This window comes from Chroicocephalus ridibundus, chromosome 16 (genome assembly GCF_963924245.1).
Source record: "Chroicocephalus ridibundus chromosome 16, bChrRid1.1, whole genome shotgun sequence".
In the NCBI taxonomy this organism is placed as follows: Eukaryota; Metazoa; Chordata; class Aves; order Charadriiformes; family Laridae; genus Chroicocephalus; species Chroicocephalus ridibundus.
Genome location: NC_086299.1, coordinates 9,161,158 through 9,180,575, shown reverse-complemented (window position 1 = coordinate 9,180,575; position 19,418 = coordinate 9,161,158). Strand labels below are relative to the sequence as shown.

At 44.1% G+C, this 19,418-nt stretch overlaps 1 protein-coding gene across 4 annotated transcripts in view; it reads right to left on the bottom strand.

Annotated features, from left to right (window-relative positions):
- UBR4 (ubiquitin protein ligase E3 component n-recognin 4) overlaps nucleotides 1-19,418 on the bottom strand; it is a 78,598-nt gene that overhangs the window by 20,452 nt on the left and 38,728 nt on the right. For 2 of the 4 annotated variants that reach the window (XM_063354106.1, XM_063354108.1), the window contains 27 exons: nucleotides 19,049-19,186; nucleotides 18,226-18,394; nucleotides 17,407-17,503; nucleotides 16,889-16,996; nucleotides 16,292-16,408; nucleotides 14,911-15,120; nucleotides 14,013-14,162; nucleotides 13,071-13,298; nucleotides 12,884-12,962; nucleotides 12,178-12,420; nucleotides 11,081-11,249; nucleotides 10,326-10,470; nucleotides 9,552-9,637; nucleotides 8,952-9,039; nucleotides 8,630-8,823; nucleotides 7,339-7,578; nucleotides 6,064-6,202; nucleotides 5,415-5,540; nucleotides 5,119-5,247; nucleotides 4,328-4,671; nucleotides 4,002-4,092; nucleotides 3,546-3,630; nucleotides 3,025-3,152; nucleotides 2,183-2,312; nucleotides 1,527-1,684; nucleotides 882-991; nucleotides 206-347 (listed from right to left, as the gene is read on the bottom strand). In XM_063354106.1, the coding sequence (XP_063210176.1) occupies nucleotides 206-347; nucleotides 882-991; nucleotides 1,527-1,684; nucleotides 2,183-2,312; nucleotides 3,025-3,152; nucleotides 3,546-3,630; nucleotides 4,002-4,092; nucleotides 4,328-4,671; nucleotides 5,119-5,247; nucleotides 5,415-5,540; nucleotides 6,064-6,202; nucleotides 7,339-7,578; nucleotides 8,630-8,823; nucleotides 8,952-9,039; nucleotides 9,552-9,637; nucleotides 10,326-10,470; nucleotides 11,081-11,249; nucleotides 12,178-12,420; nucleotides 12,884-12,962; nucleotides 13,071-13,298; nucleotides 14,013-14,162; nucleotides 14,911-15,120; nucleotides 16,292-16,408; nucleotides 16,889-16,996; nucleotides 17,407-17,503; nucleotides 18,226-18,394; nucleotides 19,049-19,186 (4,043 nt within the window). Of the gene's footprint in view, nucleotides 1-205; nucleotides 348-881; nucleotides 992-1,526; nucleotides 1,685-2,182; nucleotides 2,313-3,024; nucleotides 3,153-3,545; nucleotides 3,631-4,001; nucleotides 4,093-4,327; nucleotides 4,672-5,118; nucleotides 5,248-5,414; nucleotides 5,541-6,063; nucleotides 6,203-7,338; nucleotides 7,579-8,629; nucleotides 8,824-8,951; nucleotides 9,040-9,551; nucleotides 9,638-10,325; nucleotides 10,471-11,080; nucleotides 11,250-12,177; nucleotides 12,421-12,883; nucleotides 12,963-13,070; nucleotides 13,299-14,012; nucleotides 14,163-14,910; nucleotides 15,121-16,291; nucleotides 16,409-16,888; nucleotides 16,997-17,406; nucleotides 17,504-18,225; nucleotides 18,395-19,048; nucleotides 19,205-19,418 lie in introns of all 4 variants that reach the window. The other 2 variants (XM_063354105.1, XM_063354107.1) reach the window with 2 other exon arrangements.

The following is a 19,418-nucleotide window of genomic DNA, read 5'->3' as shown; positions in this document are numbered from 1 at the left end:
CAGGAATGCTACAGCTGGGGCTAAAACCACTGTAGTGCTCTCTGTTCAGAGATGACAGCGCACAAGTGTGAACTTCATAAACCTGCCAAAGGTCAGCAACAAAGCACTGAACGAAGAGATGAAGATTTCAAAGCAAACAAAGGCAAACCGACACGTCAGGGACAAGCTTTCTGTTGTTACCTAGCTCCTCCATACGAGTCCGTACCTTAGTGATGAGGCTGCCAATATAGGGCAGAACCCCCCTGGCTGCCAGGTAGATCTTCCAGTGGGCCGGTTTGATGAGTTTCTGATAGAGCGCCAGGTACTCGGCCGCACACTCGCCAGCAATGCTCAGCTCATCCAGGTAGCTAGTAAAGAGAAACACAAGCTGACAACCACTCCACAGTAACAACAGGTATTCGCAGCTTAAGGACACCATGGAAAGAAAGAAAAAGCCTCCAAAATCTATCCTCCTTGTTGTCCTCCTAGCTAACAGCATAACTGATAGTAATTGCTCAATGACTAAAGTGGGATTTTGTCCCAAAAAGGAGTACCTACTAGCATCAGTTGGGGTAAGTTTTGTCACAAGAGTTAGAAGAGGGTTCATCCTATCATTTTGCTGTCTAAGAGGCAGGGAGAATGTTGTCCACACAGCTGAACACTATCTGCTAACCTCTGGAAAAAGCAGAGAACTGCAATAGCTTACTGCCAGGCATCAAAAAAAGGCCTCCCTAAATCTGCGCCATCCCAGCTAATTAAGTTTCAGAATCCAGCCAAAAAAGACCAGTGAACCAAAGGTATACAAGGGAGAGGTGTGAGAAAACTTGGAAGAAGGGAGAGATTCTCATGGGAATTAAAGAAAAATAATCCTGGAGCTTTCAAGTGTGGCAACACAGAAATACCTTGTCAGGAGATCAAGGACCTGCTGTTTGCGGCTGGGGATGGTAGCCAGAGCTTCCACAATAGTACACGCAGCCTGCCTGGCAGCTTGAGTGGCAGGAGTGAACAGCACCTAAGGGAAGAACATTAACAGACGGTATCATTTGATGTGCACAGATAAACTGGTGATACCTTACAAAAAGGTACAGCATACGTTGGGACAGTCTGGTGACCCGGTGGCAGCGTTCTCTTGTTCTTCCCAATGCTTGATTCTGTGAGAATGCCCACTTTGCTCGCCACCAGAATGTTTAAACAATGCACTGTGTAGGCGACACGCTAATCCACATACACAAGCAGAAAAACTTTTGCCCACGACCTATGAAAATTCAGTAGTCAAAATGCAGCTAAGTAGAGAGGTAGGACACCATGGCACTTAAAAGGTTCAGAGTTTAAGAACATGCAGACTGTTGGATAAACGTTTAGATGGAGTATTTTTAAGGGAACAAAGCTGCAAACCTGACTTGGAATTAGATGAAGTCAGCTACAGTCTCCCCCAAATATTATTGCTCATACCATCTGCAAAGCACATAAAATGCGGCGAATTACCAATGCTCTCTGACTGTTAACTCTGCCCAGTGCATCCCACTGGAGTTTTCACCCACGCTTACCTGCCGCAGCCAGTTGTTGTGTCCCAGCTTGAGATCCAGAGGGCAAGTTCTCTTCCCACGGCGACTCATGAACTGTTTCCATTTCCAGACATATTTTTCCGACAAGTAGAGCTGGTGAAGCTCAGCTTTGCTGGGAGGTTTCCCATTGGCATCTATACCTGCAATATTGACACAGATCAGGAGAACTGTCAGCAGCTACTAACTGCAAACTGCCATTGTATTTTTTGTCTTCGTACTGGAACTCTCCAGACTCGTGGTGAGAAGCTGAGTAACTTCTGATTTCTTTCTGCTGCCATTTTCACTTCTGTGTGGAGCTATGTTCACTTCCAAGCCAGATGCAAATCCCACAGCCTCTCAGGGAATTCAATCAGCTTTTCAACTGGCTGGTATAACTTTAAATGAGCAACAAGTTTCGTTTTTTACACCCCCCTGATTATCTTGAGACACAGTGCACTTTCTGCTCAGGGTTTGTGCAACACAGCCTAGAATAGTCAGTGCTACGATCTCTAGGGACTACACAGCTAAGTGTGAAGATGGTATCAGACGGCACGGGACAGAAGCCAACACAACTCTAACAGAAGTACACTCCTCATTAAACCTGGAGGGACATACATGTTCCTTCACAAAATTGCACAAAGTTAAAAGCACAGGACTACCTCTGGCAGGGAGGCACTTTTTCCAAGCTTCGTACGATGCTTTGGGGTCCCTCTTAAGCCACAGCTGAGCTTGTGCATGGATTTCATTGCTGTAAGGCTTCACAGTGGTGAGAGCATCCACAGGCACATCCTAATGAACAAAAAAGCTCTATGATTCTTCAGAAAGCCACAGCCTCTTCCCCTACGAATAACTGCTGTAAGTGTATCACTGGTCACGTTTGCTCCATGAATATGGAAACGCAGCTCTTGGACAACAGCAGGGTATACACTGTCTGTTAGTGATGAACTAAGAGAGATGCCTCACTCCAGTTACTACTGAAATGACAGTAAACCCATCTTTGCCATCCATCTGCGACTACCAGATAGATAGATCAAAGCAGGAACATATCTTCTCCCTTGCAAACGTTATCCTAAATGACAATCAAGGAGCAGCCAATCAATATCGTTTTTATCAGAATTGTAGCTTTGTATTTCAAAATTCGAGTCAAAAGTACTTGATTCTACAAAGCTGCTGAAAGCACCAAACGCCTGCCCAAAATAACCAAGCCGTAGCTTTGAAGTAGCTCTTTTCCCATGCCCCAAACCTGAGCGGAAAAAAAGCAAAGACCACTACTTTTGAACAGTAGTGGTCAACGCCACCAAAGAACAGTAAAAAATGGAAAGCAATTACCTGTAATTTGCAGTCTGCAAAGACAAGAGTCACAGGACTCGTGCTTCCCTAGTAACTGTGACCAGGAAAAGCATGCCCCAGCTTCCCCACAAAGTTATTAATCACTGAGATCAGCGTGCCAGACCTTAATCAGCAAATTTTCAGATGCTTTGCTCAACATGTAAGGCAGTACCTTGTTTTTCTTGCTGGTTGGAGCAGGTGGCTTGATCAGCTTTTGAAGAATGCGCAGGCACATGAGGGTGATGTTTTCAACAACCACTGGAGTCTTAATGTTCACCGCCATCAGAAAGAGACTGAGAGCTGAAAGACAGACACAAATTTTCATTCTCCTGTAAGATCTGCAGATAGGACACCTCCACAGCTCTATACGGCACAGTAAAAGCGTTTACAGTTAGGTAAGACCTCATATCCTCAATCAAAACTACCACATTCTCGTGCAGGCACGGATGGAAAACAATTATTTTTTATTACAGCAAGAGTCTGGCCATCCTTCCCTTTCTACCTCCATCTTTCTATCTCTCAACACTCCCATTTCAAGAAACGCACTACCCCAAAACAAATCTATCTGGTGCTAACTCCACTTTTAACCCTAATCATAAGCTAAGTCAGTATCAGTTCCCTTACTTATTATAGTGCACAGACCTGGGCATAGCATTTTAAAATAAGGCTTTCACACTAGCTGTTTGAACTCACCACAACGTAGTCGGAGCTCCCAGCAACTGTCTTCCTTTGAGATGGAATCTGTTAGCAGCAACATTTCATACTGGAGGCTGCTAGCCTGTAACAGAGACACCAGTTCAAAGGCTTAAGAAGTCTTGGTGATGTAGCCATCCTTTTTGCCTTCTGATATTTAAAAAACACAGGTTCAAAACACATCCATCTAAGTAAATTTAATCCCATGCCCATTTGGGACGACTGGCAATCTATTTGAGAGCTGCAAGCAACAGCTAAAACAGGCAGAACTGCCTGAGGAAACTTAATCCCATCATTTTATGCTTTACTCTAACATTTATCTTAATTCCTATCAAGATACAGACACCTTCCATATTACAAATAGACCATGATAATAGAGAAGACGCAATGATTAGAATACACCAGCAGTCACAGAGGGGGAGAAAAAAGAAATAGGAAAAGACTGGAGTCTCTCACCAAGTCTGGATTTGCCCAGTGTCCCTTCAGAGCTGCAGAAACCTTCCCAATGATTAAGTCATTCATTTGCTGTGTGGCCTCTGGATTGTCCCTAATTCCAGAAGGAAAAAGAGAACACTGTTATGCTGTGCTCGTATTAAATAGCAAAAGCTCGCGGGATTTCAGCTCAGTGAGTAACAAATGTCCAAGCGGTTACAGTCTACAGTTTGCTGATGTAAGATACCTCCCCTATAAAGCTACTCCCTTCTGGTTGTGCATTTACACGCGTGCGGCTTTCCAGAGTTCACTGGAAGTCAGAGGGCTGCAAACCCTGAATCAGATCTAACCTGATCAGAAGGCACATGAGCTGACGGACCTCCTCCCGCATAGTGGCTGCGCCCCGGCGCAAGTTGTAGTCAAAAAGCTCTCGGATAAGGCCCTGGGACACAAGGATATGCCTGATGGCAGAGTTGGTCGCCAAAGCCCGGAGCAACGTTATGCAGTGTTCAGTGACGGCTGAGGCACAGCCATAGCATTTAGTCGATGACGTGTGGCCACAGCCTAAAACAGACAAGGCACGATACTGGCTGGCAGTAAACGTGGGTTGGACAGTGGTTCGCGAGGACTTTGTTGCTGCCTCTCTCTGTTGGAGATCATATTCCAGGAGCTCCTTTCGAGAGGCAAATACTTTCTGGAAACACAGAAAAGGAGAAATGAAAGTTGAGGAATTGCGAGGCAGCACCTAACTGCTAACCCCTCTCACAGGTTATCTTCACTGTATATTTTATGGAGAAACATTTTAAACATTTCAAAACCTGAAATCCTTCATGTCATTGGCAGACTTGGGAAATCCATTAGAAATATCAGCCTAACTCCCAGTTATCTGCCCAGTTTAAAGGCTTGGTTGCCTACATTACACACAATGTAACACTGGAAATGTGACGAACCCATAGTACTGGTGGTAACCATAGCTTCTAAGAATTATTATTTTGTTATTTCCCTGAAAATACGCACCTGATCACTTATTGTTAATGATATCATTAAATGCAGAATGACAACATCTTACTTTCTATTTCCGATATGTATCTGGTGACAGAAGAAAACACACGACCCAAATTCAAATCAAAGCACGACATACCTGGATGATTTTGGAGAGTTCATCGAAAGAGTTCTTGCAGTCACCACAATACTCCTGGGCTAACTGGAGTATGTATCTATTCACACTAGCTGAGGTAGAACTTATCGCTCCACTACTTCCAGATTCATCCTGGAACAGAGGGGAAAACAAGAAGGAATCATATATGGAGGCTGCACACAAAAATAACTACTGCAGAATAGCATCTGAGACAAGGACCTTTCGCTGTACTGCCAAGAACAGAGGCCAGTGTCTCCCCAGCCTGGAGTTCTGTGCAAGACCCCTCTGTCCCTTGTTACCTGGGGCTTTTCAGGAGCCGCCTCATTCACTTTACACAGCAGGTTTTCCAGCTGCGGTCGGTGTCCCATTAGCTGGTGATACACTCTGTCAGCCTTGTCCAGGAGAGTGTTGATATTCGTTACCGCCTAAGAGTAAAGAAGGAAAAGAAACTCTTATTTTACATTCAGGCATGATTTTTAATTCCACAACCACCAACCTCCAAGTCTTCCGTCTCTTTTGCCTTTTTCTGGAAAACCAAAAAGCAATCCCGCACCCTGCTTCTGCCCTGAGTACCACCCTGCTGACACTGTGCTCAGCGCCCTTGTCCTTTGGGACGGGCCACATACTGCAACAGGTTCTTCATTCATTGGCAGCGCTCCTCAGATGGGATGGTAACACATATAGCACAACCCAAATTCACCCCCTCGTACAGCAAGGCAAAGAGACGAAGTGCTAGATAGCTAGTTTATAAGTAAAGCAATTGAATTATATCTTTTGAAAAATTACTTATTTGGTGGAGCAAGACCGTAGATAAGGACTCGTCGAGAAACCTTGACGGAGCACTACTTTTCATGTTACTCCCAAGAGGGATGGACCTCTGATGCCCTTGCACTGTTGACCTGGCCAAGAGGTACAGCGTTTCATTAATGAATCTGTTATTAGTCTCACCTTCTTTCGATCCTCTTCATTTTCTATGGGATCCACTGCACAGCAAGGCTTGGCGTACAACATGAAGTCAAAGCGAGCGTATTTACAGAACCCACAGGCGTTGCAAAGGAAGGGATCTTTCTCGTCATAATTAATGGATCTGAAAGGCAAGCAAGAAAGGTCAAAGAATGCAGCTGAGCTTTATCAAGGTAACTGAGGCAATGAAGTAAGCTGTGAATGGACTCAGTAGGTGAAAGGAAAGTATGGCCCTTAAAACGTCTAACCTACCAGATTGCCCTGGGGCGGCCACAAGAGAAACACATGAGAATCAAAACCTACAAATCAGGCAACAAAAAAGCCCTTACAGAAGTGGTGCCCTGGCCGGAAAAAAAGCAGTAACAGATGTGAATTTGTTCCTAACAATTCTACTTGAACTACAGTAATTCCCAGCAGAACATCAGACTAGGGCACTGTGCCCTTTACGAGAACACAGATAAAAGGAAACCATTTTGTTTTGTAAGGTCTAAGCTTTCAATGGCTTTCAGTGTTTGCCCAGTTGCAGTGGGACGAGCTACAGCATACTTATTACCCCATTGCAGAGTAGAGTAGCACAGCACGGACTGATTTATAGCTCCCATAATTCAAGAAGGGATGTGGAAACCTTTCGATATTCCAGTAATCACCTGGTATATGGAAAGAATCTGCTAAACACCTTGAATCCCCTGAGGATTAGAAAGGAATATGGGACAACAATAAGGGGAGAAGAAGTATCAGATAAGGAGACAAAACTCACAAAAGAGAAGGATTTATAATACTGTAGTGAAAGCTTGAACAGCGCACAGTAAATTATGCCCGGAGCCCTGCTCTGAATGAGGAGAGCAGAAAAGCTCTGAACAGACAAGCGAGCACTGTCTGTCCAGCACGCTAAGTCAGGGATCCTGCGGGGAAACCCCCCTGCCATTGTAGAATTCAACTCCAGCCTCATGCCCTTGAACAGGCAGGCCAAAAATAACCTCCTCCTGGGAATTTTCTTTTTTAAACTTCTGAGGGCTTGATGTGAAACTTTTGCGTTCTTTCAGTATTGTTGTATCAGGTTTCCTTTGTTCGCCTGCATTAACATTAAATCCCTGTAAGCCTGTTTTATACTTCTCGACTAATTTGATTGTGCGCTTGTATTAACCAGAATCATGTATTTAAATAGCAGGGCATTTTGTTGAACATCCAACTTGGGCAACAGCACAAGGGCTGCATAAACCCCTGGCGCTGGCTGTGTGGGGAGGAACGAGGATGACGTACCTGCACTTGTGGCATTGGTACACGTTTTCGCCGCAGTTCCCACACACCCCCGGGTTGGCTGGGACGGATGCGCTACACCGGGGACACTGCAGGGTTTCCGTGGAAGCTTGGTAATTCTCATAGAAATCGGCAAACTCAATCATCAGGTTCGAAGCCACAATGGGCAGCGGCAAATCAATCTTCACCTCCGTCTGGCCTGGGGTCAGCTGGACTTTTTTAGCTTTGTGCCAACGAGCCGGCCTGGGAAAAGGAAAGAAAGCGGCAGAGTTTTTCAGCGGGGAAGTACCCTCCCTGCCCACGTACGAAGAGAAGCCAAATGCAACCGTCTCAGCTCCAAATCTACTTTAAATGGGATGAATGGAGAGCAGTTCTAGGATTCGTTTCCTTAGCTTCTGTATTGACATGATATGTAGCCAGAAATACATTTTAAGCCTTTATCCTCTTCATAGAGAGAGACTGTTTAGGATTAAAGAGCTGTTGATGCCTCATGGAAAAACTTTAATTCTACAGACATTTTCTAGGGATTTTCACCTCCATTTTTTTATTAGTAAGGACATTTGCATGAAAACAGGATATTTATTTCTAAAGATCTCATCTGCTCCCACTGCTTATTCTCAACCTGAAGTCAGAATCCTCTCTTTGTGACATCATAATCCTCTCCACAGCAGCCACTTGTGATGTCACAGAGGATTAAGACTTCAAATAAGCAATAAGCAGCAGCCACAGATTAATCCCTAAGCCAAAGAGATCTGATTCTGGTGAGAACATCTCAAGAAGTAAGCAGGGAAAGCATATAAGCAGAACTGGCTCCAGACTGAGCAATGTATTGAAAAGGAGCCATTTTTCGTGGGTAAAGCAGCAGCCGAGTGTTAGGCCATCCAGCTTCTCATTTTAATTTTACTATATGGCTTCAAACAACTAATGTTAACGCTTTCTGCATTTCTGGACATGCTGCAACATCCAAATCGCCTTCTGAGTCAAATTCTCCAGGAGGTTCTCTTGGTATTAATACCGGTTTCCACACAATGAAGTTAGGTGCTTAAAACTGAGCCTGTACAACGTTTGCATCCACAAATTTAACAGGCGTATTTCAAGCTCTAGCTGAAATTTGCATCTTTTCTTCAACAGTTTATTGTAGGAGTTTCCAAACAATCCCACCCAACGCGGGCTGACGGTGTCGAGTAACAGTCTAAGAATTCACGTTAGCTAAAACAAGAAGCCAGGCACCTCAGCAGAAATCATTAATGTCAAATTCAGAGACTTGCACACAAAAAAACATGGATGAACATACTTGTTTTTCAGCTCCACTATGGCTTGCACTGTCCTGTTGTTGTAATAGAGGTTGATGGTTCGGACCATTTTGGTTCGTTTCAGGTCTCCTATCTTCACTGTCACTTTGCTGATGGTGTGGCTGCCGATTAGTTTCACCACTTGTTGGGTGGTAGTATACCGCGTGTCCACTTTAATGGAGGAAAGCTTGATGTACTGAGAAGACAAAAACAAGGACACGCTGCCTATACATCCCCAAAAACTCGGAAACACAGCAAATCATGCTGCTGGAAATGGCTGGGGTCCCTAAAACAGGGAAGGATTTAAGAACAGCAGTTACTTACACAGAAGGGCACCTCTGGATTGTTGCAGACAAGGCAAGGGTCACTCTCCAGGTAATAGCCATCAAATTCCACTAGCCCAGACAGCGTGCTGGAATGAGGGGAAAAACACTGACATATGTAATTCAGCGTTCACTGCATTTTAAACACAAGGCATTCCATCAGAATAGTTTTAGTTTACCTGTAGTCCCAGTCCCAGATATAGTAACAGAAACATTACAATGTAAAACACATTGAAAATTACTGGTTTTCACTAGGCAGCGTTTTAGTATAATTATTAACTGCCAAGGTATGAAAACACAACACTTAATTCTGCAAGTCTATATCCTCCAATTGTTCTAGTATTTTGTAACAGTTAGCAAAAATAAAAGCAAAAAAGCTAAAACCAAACTACTGCTGATAGTGGATGGAATGTCACGTTTTTTAGATGGCAGGAAGGAATCCGCTGTTCTCCCGAGACCAGCTGCAGCAAGCATGCGATCTCAGCAGGGGTCCTTCCTCCACCACAACTTTATCAGAAGACTTGCGTATTCCCCTGGGGATCGCAGCTCCTCTGCTAAAAAGCTCCTTTAGTGAAATGGATCCAAGTCAGAAGTAACTCACTTGTAAATGTTGGAGTTCGGGTGGTTGGTAAGAATGTGGTTTTGAGTCCGGAGGATCTCCACAGCCTTTTGGGAGTATTCCTTCAACTGAAATACAATTAGGAAAATAATTGTCTTCTCAACTTTTTTTTTATTGCTACAAAGACATAAACATATCTCATCTTGTGCCATTCCAGGTCCCCCAGAAGACGCACACACTATACCCACAGGAATTTATGTGGTTAAATCATTACCCAGGAACGTAAAAGATCCTAAAATTAGACCTTTACCACAATAACAATGCTATTTGCCAGCCAATCGTTGCAAATGCCTGCCACGATTCGTAAGGCATTCCCAGCTCTTTAAACATACACATACAAGTATCAGTGCGTCTAAATTACTTGTTCTCAAGCCCCCTGGTCCCCTAAGAAATCCTATCACTTCCTCTGTTCAAAAGTCGTGGTTACAGAAGATTTCTAGGAGCTGAAATGTCAAAAATCTAAAAATTAGAGCTAGCAGATAAATGTGTTTGTCCCACAAAGTCTTCCTGTGGGAAGGAAGCTTTCTTCCAAATAAGAACAACAACAAAAACACCCAAACCATAAAATAAAAATCCACACTCCCCAATTTTTTCAGGACCCTGCATTTTTTAACATTCAAAACTTTGGGAACAAAAAAAATTTCCACCAGAAGCTCTTTTGACAGAAAATCTGTCCCAGCTGTATCATAAACGAGCACTAACATAACTCACGGGAAGCAGCAGGACCTGGGATGCTGCACCTGCTTTTCACCGTACCTTTTTCTCAGTCTGCTGTGTTTTCAGAGAGAAATATCCTAGAAGATCTACGAACTGGGCAGCCTTTCTTCCATAGGCTGGAAGTTCTGGCCAGATTGACCACATGAGATCCAACAGCAATTCCTGCTGAGACTTGTTAGAGTTCCTGTTGAATGGATTACATATCGATTAGGCCTGTAAAGACAGCTATATTGACCGCATAGCACACAATCTTATTTTAAAGGAAAATACATGCTACAGTTCACCAAACCTGGAAGCTATTATCTTGCTATACACCAGAGTTCACAGAGTTAAATCTCATCTCTTCTTGCCACCAGCAGTTTTCCTGCACTCTCTGAAATGAAAGCAGCTGTCTTGCAACAACTGAACAGAGTCCGGAAGGAATTCAGCACCCTGAAACGTGCCTCTCCCTATATAACTCCCATCTTTTAAACTGTATGAGTCTGCACCTGCCTCACAAATTCACTTTCCACAAGTGCCTACTCCCATACATGTCAGGAGCCGGATTCTGCAGAGAGAAATAAAATGCTTCTTGCAGACAATAACTCAAGCTGATCAATAAGTCACAACTACTACCTTCAGACCAAATAACTGCAAAACTGTATGAGCAATTCAAGGGGACACAATCATCTGCAAGCCTCAGCATCCTTCAGGACAGAGGCTCAAGCATTAGCTCTTCCACAAGGACAGAGCTCTTCCTAACTGAGCTGAGGCTGGCGAAGAAGAGCCAGGTCAGAGGCTCCCTCCCAGCTCACCTGTAGATGTGGAGCGCGAGGCAGTGGGCCTGCCATCTCACGGAGGACGAGTTGGACTCCAGCAAGAAGCAACGCAGGAACTGAATGAGGGTCTCCTTATCAGCAAACTTGTTCAGCTGGTTCACCAGAGCTGTACACAGCTGATCCTCCTGACTGCCCGAACTCTCGCCTAGGGGACATCAAGTGGCAGAAGACAGACAGACTTAAAAAAGCAGATGGCAGGCCAGTTTCCTATTTTATAAATCACAGAGCGAAGACAATTGGGACAAATTACTGTGTTTCAGGCAACAAGCAAGTTTAATGTTCCTTTCTTTTTCCAAAAAAATATAACCTAGTACTCCTGACTAACACAGAAGAAAACTGTTGGAAAACTTGCCAGTAAGGACTTGAGAAATATGCTACACGTCCTGATAAAAAGAAAAGGATAAGCATGGACAGTGAAAAGACTCACAGAGAATCGTCTAACAGAGAAAGCCAAAACGGTTCCTTGAGGAAAAGCCAAGAGAGAATTTATGCCCATGACTTTTATAGGAAAGCTTAATTACTTTCCCAGGACTTCGGGTAACCATTAAGCAGCAGCCCTGGCTCCAACATACAGGAGTCATTCCTCCCAGTCAGACAGAGGAAACAAGTCTGAACACAATCACTGAGGAGCAGAGCTAACTGGGTGTGCATCTCCAGTGCTTCTTTTAATCCCTGTGAACATTGCAACCTCCTACGACCCAGGAGAGACAAGTCAGGTGGAAGCTATGTGGTCACTGGAACAGGCAATTTACATTAGGTAACGTAAAGCCCACTCAAGTTAACAAATACTCATTGTGATTGGGATATACTCAGCACTTAATTTCAGCCCCGACTCTTAGGGCATACAGCTTCACCTTTGGCCCTCTCCAATCTATATATGGAAAAACTACTCTTCTCTCCCAATTATTGCTGAATAAGGGCAAGTGCCCTTGCCACGATCCATGATGCTTTCACAACAGTGGTATTTACCACAACGAGAAGCAAACAGTTCTCTCTAAACAGAAATAAGAAAGGCTGAGAGGAGCAGCCCATCCCCTTAAAACACCACAGAACAGGGCACAGCTGCAGCTCACCCTCTCGCTCCTTTTCCTTTTCTTCCTTCTTGCTCTTTTTAGTGGAGGATTTGCTCTGTGTTGCTGGCTGCCCAGAGCCCGAAGCTGCAGGAGCAGAGGTGGAAGAGGTGCTCGATGATCCGGAGGATGAAGCCACAGACAGCACTTTACTGCCACACAGAGCACAAGAGAGCAGCTGCAGGAGAACTGGTGACACTCCTTCATCTACCAGAAAGCTGACTTGAAGGAGGAAATAGAGAACCGCTGCAGAGAGAAGAAAATCTTTGAAGTCTGAATTAAAAAAAAGCAAGCAAAAAAAACCCAGCCCAAAACAAAAAGCCCTTTGATCACGACAAGGGCCATCCCACAACCTCGCAGAACCTTCCTATCCCTACACTACAGAAGCATAACATCTGGGTACACAAAGGTAAAATGTTTCATCCCAAATTATACCCTGGAACAACAGCAGCGTGAGCAAGAGAACACAGATCTCCTACTCCCATTCTTGTAAGTTACCCATTACACCATATTGTGCTCTTTAGCTAAGAAACAGATGCAATTAGAGCAGTGTGATAATTAGTACTGGAAACGGTTCAGTCCTACTCAAAACTCTCAGCTGTGTTCCCCCTTCGCTGCTGAGCTTCCCCATCTGAGAAGTCTTGATTCAAACCACGACACATAATGCATCCCCTCTGCTCCCTCAAATACTCTCAGAGGAAGAACTCACAGTCATCTTTAATGCAGAATTTCTGCCAGTTTACTGTTCGCTGTGTGGCGATCTCTGCACAAGCCTTTAAATGTTCCATCTGAAAAGCACAATGGGACGGGATTAAACACCACGTCAGTATTTCTGTTACTGATACACAAATGCAACAAACACTTCTTCCCTAGTACAGGGGCACGCTTTTCCTTACCAAGCTGATCAAGGTATCGTACTGCAGGGCAGAGCCTGAACTTGCTGTGACCACACTGGCACGAAGGAAAATGCCTTGCTCTTCTAGGAGCTTTTTGATTCCACGAACATGGGAGTCCAAGGTGTGCAGGTCTCTGAGCTGGCGGTATTTATCCTTTGATCCACAGATAAAGAGCAAAAGCTTGCGGACTTGGCGGCGCACGAATGGAGTCTGCTGGATCATCAGGTACTAGACAAAGAAAAGCCTATATCATCAGCACTGTGAACTCACCAGAAGGCAACCTGTGCCAACAAAAATACGATGTGTTTTCTTACAAAAAGAAAAGATACGGGAGGTGCATTCACGAATCTGTCAGATTCAAGGTACTGTAAAGTAACACGTAAAAGTACGTCACAGGCAGAAGAAACATGACACAGCAACACTGCAGCATCCCGAGCTGTGCCAATGCGAAACAGCTTCTGAAAATCATTCTTTGTCATCTATGACCTCAAACAGAAAGCTAGTCAAGCCTCATTAAGAAATCCTACCCCACACCTGTGCAAATGTAAGATAACTTGCTATCTCAAGTAGGAAGCTTTACAACCAAAGGAACTGAAAACATATACTCCAAATACCTTACTCATTTCTTTTCTAAGGACTAAATTAAGTACCAACACACCAGCACAATGTTACATTGTACCATCTCAGAGAAGGTTTTCTATCCGAGTTTTCTGGTGGCAAACACTGAGTTACAGGAAATAACAGCAATCTTATTTTTCATGTATGCTTTCCTATAGATTCCTATAGAATAAAACAAAGACAACAGTTCACCTTCTTTCAAGGGAAATTAAAAATCAGAGATGGATTTGAGATCAGATCTGCAAAAGCTCCTACCTCCCATGAACGGTAACATTACTGGATTTTTTTTGTTAAAATCTGTAGGTGTATCACGTTCTCACTCACCTCAGACAAAAAGTAGAACCAGGAGTGATCAAAGATGGGAGGTGGGATGCGGGAGTTCGTGTCCGCAATCTTCTTGATCTGATAGGGCAGCCGCAGTACCATCTCCGTCAGGAGCTGAGTGTAGGCCTCAAAAACATCTGCGGCGTGACCCTGAAACCAAAAGCAACCGATCAGGCTCTGGCACCGAACACTCCCAGCGTGATGGCATGACAAGCTACAGGCTGCATTCATTGATTCTCTAAAAACAAAGCTTTTCTGCACCTTTACAGCCAGAAGAAACGCTCCCATTTGATAAATAAAAACAAGCCATGAGAACTTTAACTAGATGGTAACTATTAGGATGCCGGAAGCTGGTCTGTAGCAATAAGGCATTTTCATATATAAGCTTTCAACTTAGGAGACATTCTTACATTTAACTAGGCTTTTTTCACTGCACCTGTACACATAATTAAAGCCCCCCTGACTCCAGCAGAATTTTAGCATAAAAACACCATGGTGGTCGTACAAGTCTAGGATTTAGCATGGAAATCCCCATCAGCTGCTAGGCTTCCTTGCCACAATAAGCATCGATGGTTCAGAACAGAAATTCTGCCTGCCAAGCAAACGGAGTCACGCGATGGAGTAGCCCCCCTTCAGGGAGATTAATATTTCAACCAGAAACAGTGAGAGCAGCCCCACAGAACTGCTTGGTTTAGGGGTGCATCGATGGATACAGCAAGCTGGGCTGCTCTGTCAGGGAACTCGGAGCAATCCCAGTTGTAACTACGTGCTAAGGGAATGGATTTTAATTGTACTATTAAGGGAAAACCGGTTCTGCAAAGAACTTTCCCTTGCTTCTGTGCAGCAGCCTTTTACTGCAGGTCGTGTAAGACTAACAGCGTAGGTAGGTAGGACTCACCTTCACGTACTGGCGGAGGAAAAATGGGCTCATGTCAGGTGGCGAAGAAGTAGTGTGAGGTTTCAGGAGCTGGCTGGTGGCTACAGGCTCCTCATCGTTCTGCTGGCTTTTCCAGTACTCCAGCAAAGACTTCAGCACATGCAGACAGTAGTCAACAGCACCAGAGCTCAACAACGCAGCAGCAGTGGCACTAGAGATGAGGGAGGAAGACTGGAACAAAGAGGAGGTGGATTACTACAGCACCTGAGAATCACCGTGTCGGACGAGCAGGGGAAGCTGTGAGAATCAGACAAGCAGTTGCTGACAGTGTGGATAAGAGAGCAGGTTTTTATGAAACTTTACAGGCAGCTTTTAAGTTTGGGGTTTGTCTGAGGTTGGGGTTTTTGGGTTTTTTGTGTTTATGAAAAGCAACTCAAATATTTACAGAGACTCTTTTGAACAAGCGCTTAGTAAAGGAAAACAAATAAAATCTCCTCTTAAGTCTAATCTCCCCTCGACACATGTGCCAGAGGCCACTCTGCTATGGATTAGACGACTAGGGCTTTTTTTTTGGTCTTTTTTTCCCCCGTCCCTTTTTTTTTTTTTTTAAAGTTGGGATTTCTATTTGTTTATCTGGGATTTGGCCAGCTGGGGGTGAATTCTGGTAGAGAAAGAGTCCCTGTTGCAGATGCCGCTCAGAGGCTCTGCTCCACCCAGGTATTGGTCCACCTGCATTCTGCAAGACGATGAGCTTTGATTTCTGTGGGAAGCTCAAGTGAATAACAAAGGCTGGAGAAAAAGCTACTGTAAATAAAACTATTAAAGCAGCCCTGTAAATCCAAACAAACCCCACAGCTCATAAGCTCATTAAAATTTGATGCAGTTCAGACTGAATTTTTTAACCTCTATGCTTTTTTATTAATCTCCTTCCCACCACACATACTGCTTTTTATGCCTTATTACTGTACCTTTTAGCAACAAATATCTAAGGAATCCTCTTAGCGACTTTTACGTTGACACAGCAGCATATTGCTTTCCAATAATCACATTACAAATCCTCTTTAACCCCTTCAGCACCAGTAAGATGCAAGGAAAAAATCTGCTAGACCGTTTTAAATAACATCATTAATGTGCTGCCCTTAGCTCAGTCAGAAACCACGCACAAAATAAGCGAATACAGTTGTCTTTACATGTCCGTTTCCTCCATTCTGAGCTTCACCAAAGATCTTTTTCCACAAGAGTCAACTAACATTACAGATTCCTCATCATTTTTTCCAAAGCGCTTTTAACATTTTTTTCAGTTTTAGACCAGCTATTTCAGTTTGCAGCTTTTAGACCACCTCTGAGGAACAAAAGCCCCCCAGTCACATCATCCCCCTGACAAAGCATTTGAAGAATTTACCTCGCAAATGGAAGACTTGGATCCTGACTTAGTTCTGGACATGAACACACTAAGCAGCCTCATGACTACCAAGTGCACTTCGTTCACCGGAGAGCGTTCATTTTTCTTAGACACATCCTGCAAGGAGAGAGCTTGCTTGCTTACTTACAGAGCTGAGCATATTGTCCCAAGCATCCTAGTTTTCAGGGCTCTGATCCTCATGAAGCATTTCTAATTTAAGCTCAAGCAGTAATACTAAAAAAGCAGCTCAAATTCCTCAATATAAGGGTAGACAGTGGCCTGCATGCCAGAGAACAGTATTATACAAATGAAAAGGTATATATGTCAATTATGCATCACTGATCATGCCTGTTTCAAAAGTTTAATTCAAGTGAAACCAATTTTCATGCTCACTTGTGGATGCCGGGACCCGGAAACAGTGAGAGTTACAACTCGTTATTTTCCACCTTCTGTGAAGTGAGCCAAGACAAATAAACTGCCTGAACACATCCATCCCGCAATGTGTTTCTATGACTCCTATGTATTTAATTCCTCCATGGGAAGAAGCCCTGTCTAGAAGGAGCAAACCGAAGGGTGGGTGCTCATACCACAGCTTACCTTTTTGTCCATGCACAGTTCTGCAATCAGTTGGGACAGAAGGTTATCTAAAGCCCCCTTGTCTTTCTCATCATCTCCATCTAGGTCTGTTGTGAGCATCAGAATAACCTGGGAACAGAAGTCAGAGAATGAGAAGGCGGCAGGTTCCATGTTTTTAAGATAAATACAGATTATCTTTCATAAAACCCCTGCAGATTTTACCTTGATTAATTTATGTTCTTTCCCAAATTCTGCCTGCACCATCATATCCTGGTAGGAACATTCAGTATAAACCCCAAAGACCCTCCCAAATATAACGATTTTAGCCCTTAGGCTCGTCAGCCAACTAATGCCACGCTGAGAAAAGGGTAAATGTCTAGCGCAAATGCTGTGCAAAGGATCAAACACTTCAGAGCTGGACTCCCACACTGACTGGGCAGGAAAAAGAAAGGGAAAAGCATGTGCGAACAGAAACCCAGCAGCAGTAGTACTGATGAACTATTTTGTTAAGGCTTAACTCTTGAGCCCTGCTCAGTTACCTGCATATAAGGAATGGCCCGGACTCCTCCAACATTCCTCAGCTGAGGTAAGTTTTGCAGCAGCCTCTCCAGCAACATCAGTCGGACCATGTGCAGCCTGGGAAGTCAAGAAGCCAGGAATTAGAAATGCAGGACTTCAGACACACCACAAGAAATGCTAGACCCATCAGGATTATCACTGCAACACACCACATAAACGCAGAGCAGGAAAAAATCCTAAGGTCATCAAATCAGCACGGACAGGAGTGGACTCCCTCTGACTTTACCGTCAAGTGATGTCAAAGATGCAGAGCAACTCTGACAACAGACGTAGCTCTTCACTTCAGAACTACACTGCCTACCACGACTACTCGCAGAATTCAACTGTCTAGAAACAGCTACTACAAATCAGCTCCAAACCGCACTGTAAAAATGACTGAGCATCTGTTCCCAGAGAATGAAAAACTGCAGCTCTTTCCCAAAGAGCTTCGCACTTCTGCACATACTTTTTTCCTAACACTGAATTTCACAAGCTCCCAAGCCGTAGCGATTCCTCTGTTTAATAGACTCATGCAGGATTTTTTCATCACTTCGTACAGGCAGCAGTTTTGTGGGCCATATATCGTATATGTTTAACATGTGACATGGTGAATTCACAGAGGGGAGGCATTTTCCAGTGCTGTAGTTTGCTCTATTCTATGTTTCTCACTTTCAATTTTTACTATACAACAGTCACAAATGATACTCCACGAATTTCAGCACCTATGGTCCACTCCTCCATAACAAATGACACTGCAGACCAGATGTGCTATTCCTGAAGAGGAAAACGAAGCCCCTTGCCTGTTGCTGGTGTGGACGTCTCCCTCTGCCTCCCCTTCCCCTTCTGAACCATCTCCCTCTTGCTGGCCTGTGGTAGTGCTGATGGCGCCTGTGCTTGAGCTGACGCTGCCTGGTCCAGCAGGGTGGCCCTCAGCTGTCGTGTCCCCATAAGCACTACTACGGCCAGACACTGAAAAAGGAAAAAGGAAAAGACATTGTGAGCGCAACTGAACATACCTCTTGCCTGCTTCATAGCAACTGACGCAGCTGAACTATCCTTTGGAACTCTGGTTCTAAGGAGTAGGTGTCTCTGGTTACCTTCAGAAAGCTGTAAGGGTCATTTCTACAGATGCTACTTAACACCCCCAGCATTCTTTTGTTTGTCAGCCTCATCTTTGTGGCCCAAATTGAATTGGTTCCACAGCAGTAATTTAAACAGAGTCAGAAGACGCATGTTGTATACAGGATCAGCAGCACCGACATGGTATTTTTAATAAAAGACTGTGAGTAGTTTTACCTGGGTATCAGTCCCCAGCAAAAAAGAGATAAATGAATTCTATCTCATCCAAACTTATCCAGCAGTACAGTGAATTCTTTCAGTCTTGCTTTAGGCTACTGCATTCTGTTATTACAGGCCAGTAAAAACTACTGCAGATTCCACACCTCTAGAAAACTACAAAAAGTGAGTAAATACTCAGTCCGTAAGGCACTGTGGCATTAAACATAAAATGATGCACAGCATCATCTATTTGCAACTGAGATTTCTTCTTTGCCAGGGATTACCCACCCCCTCTCACTCTGGTAAAGTCCTATTACAGTAGAAAACAGAGGTACAACCACTTACCACTGTGCTCACCAGCTACGGAGTCCACCGCGCTGCCACCGCTCTCAGAGCCCACGCTCCCACCATGGTCGGCAGGTGAAGTCCGAAGAGTCGAGCCATCTGTTGCAGCTGTGCTGCCTTCATCATCAGACGCTGGAGCTAAGAGAATAAAGAGAGCTGTTACAAGTAAAAACACTGCCTTGATATAACTTCAAAAGACGCACATGCTACGAAAGAAAAGCCACGAGTATTTGTCTTTGTTTTTTGTGTCAATTTTCAACTATAAATCAAAAGGGAACCTAGAAGTGTCCATCAATACATTTAAGCTTGCTAAAAGCAGTGGAGGGGTGATACCCTGAGAAGGAAACCTTCTCATCAAATTGACAATCAT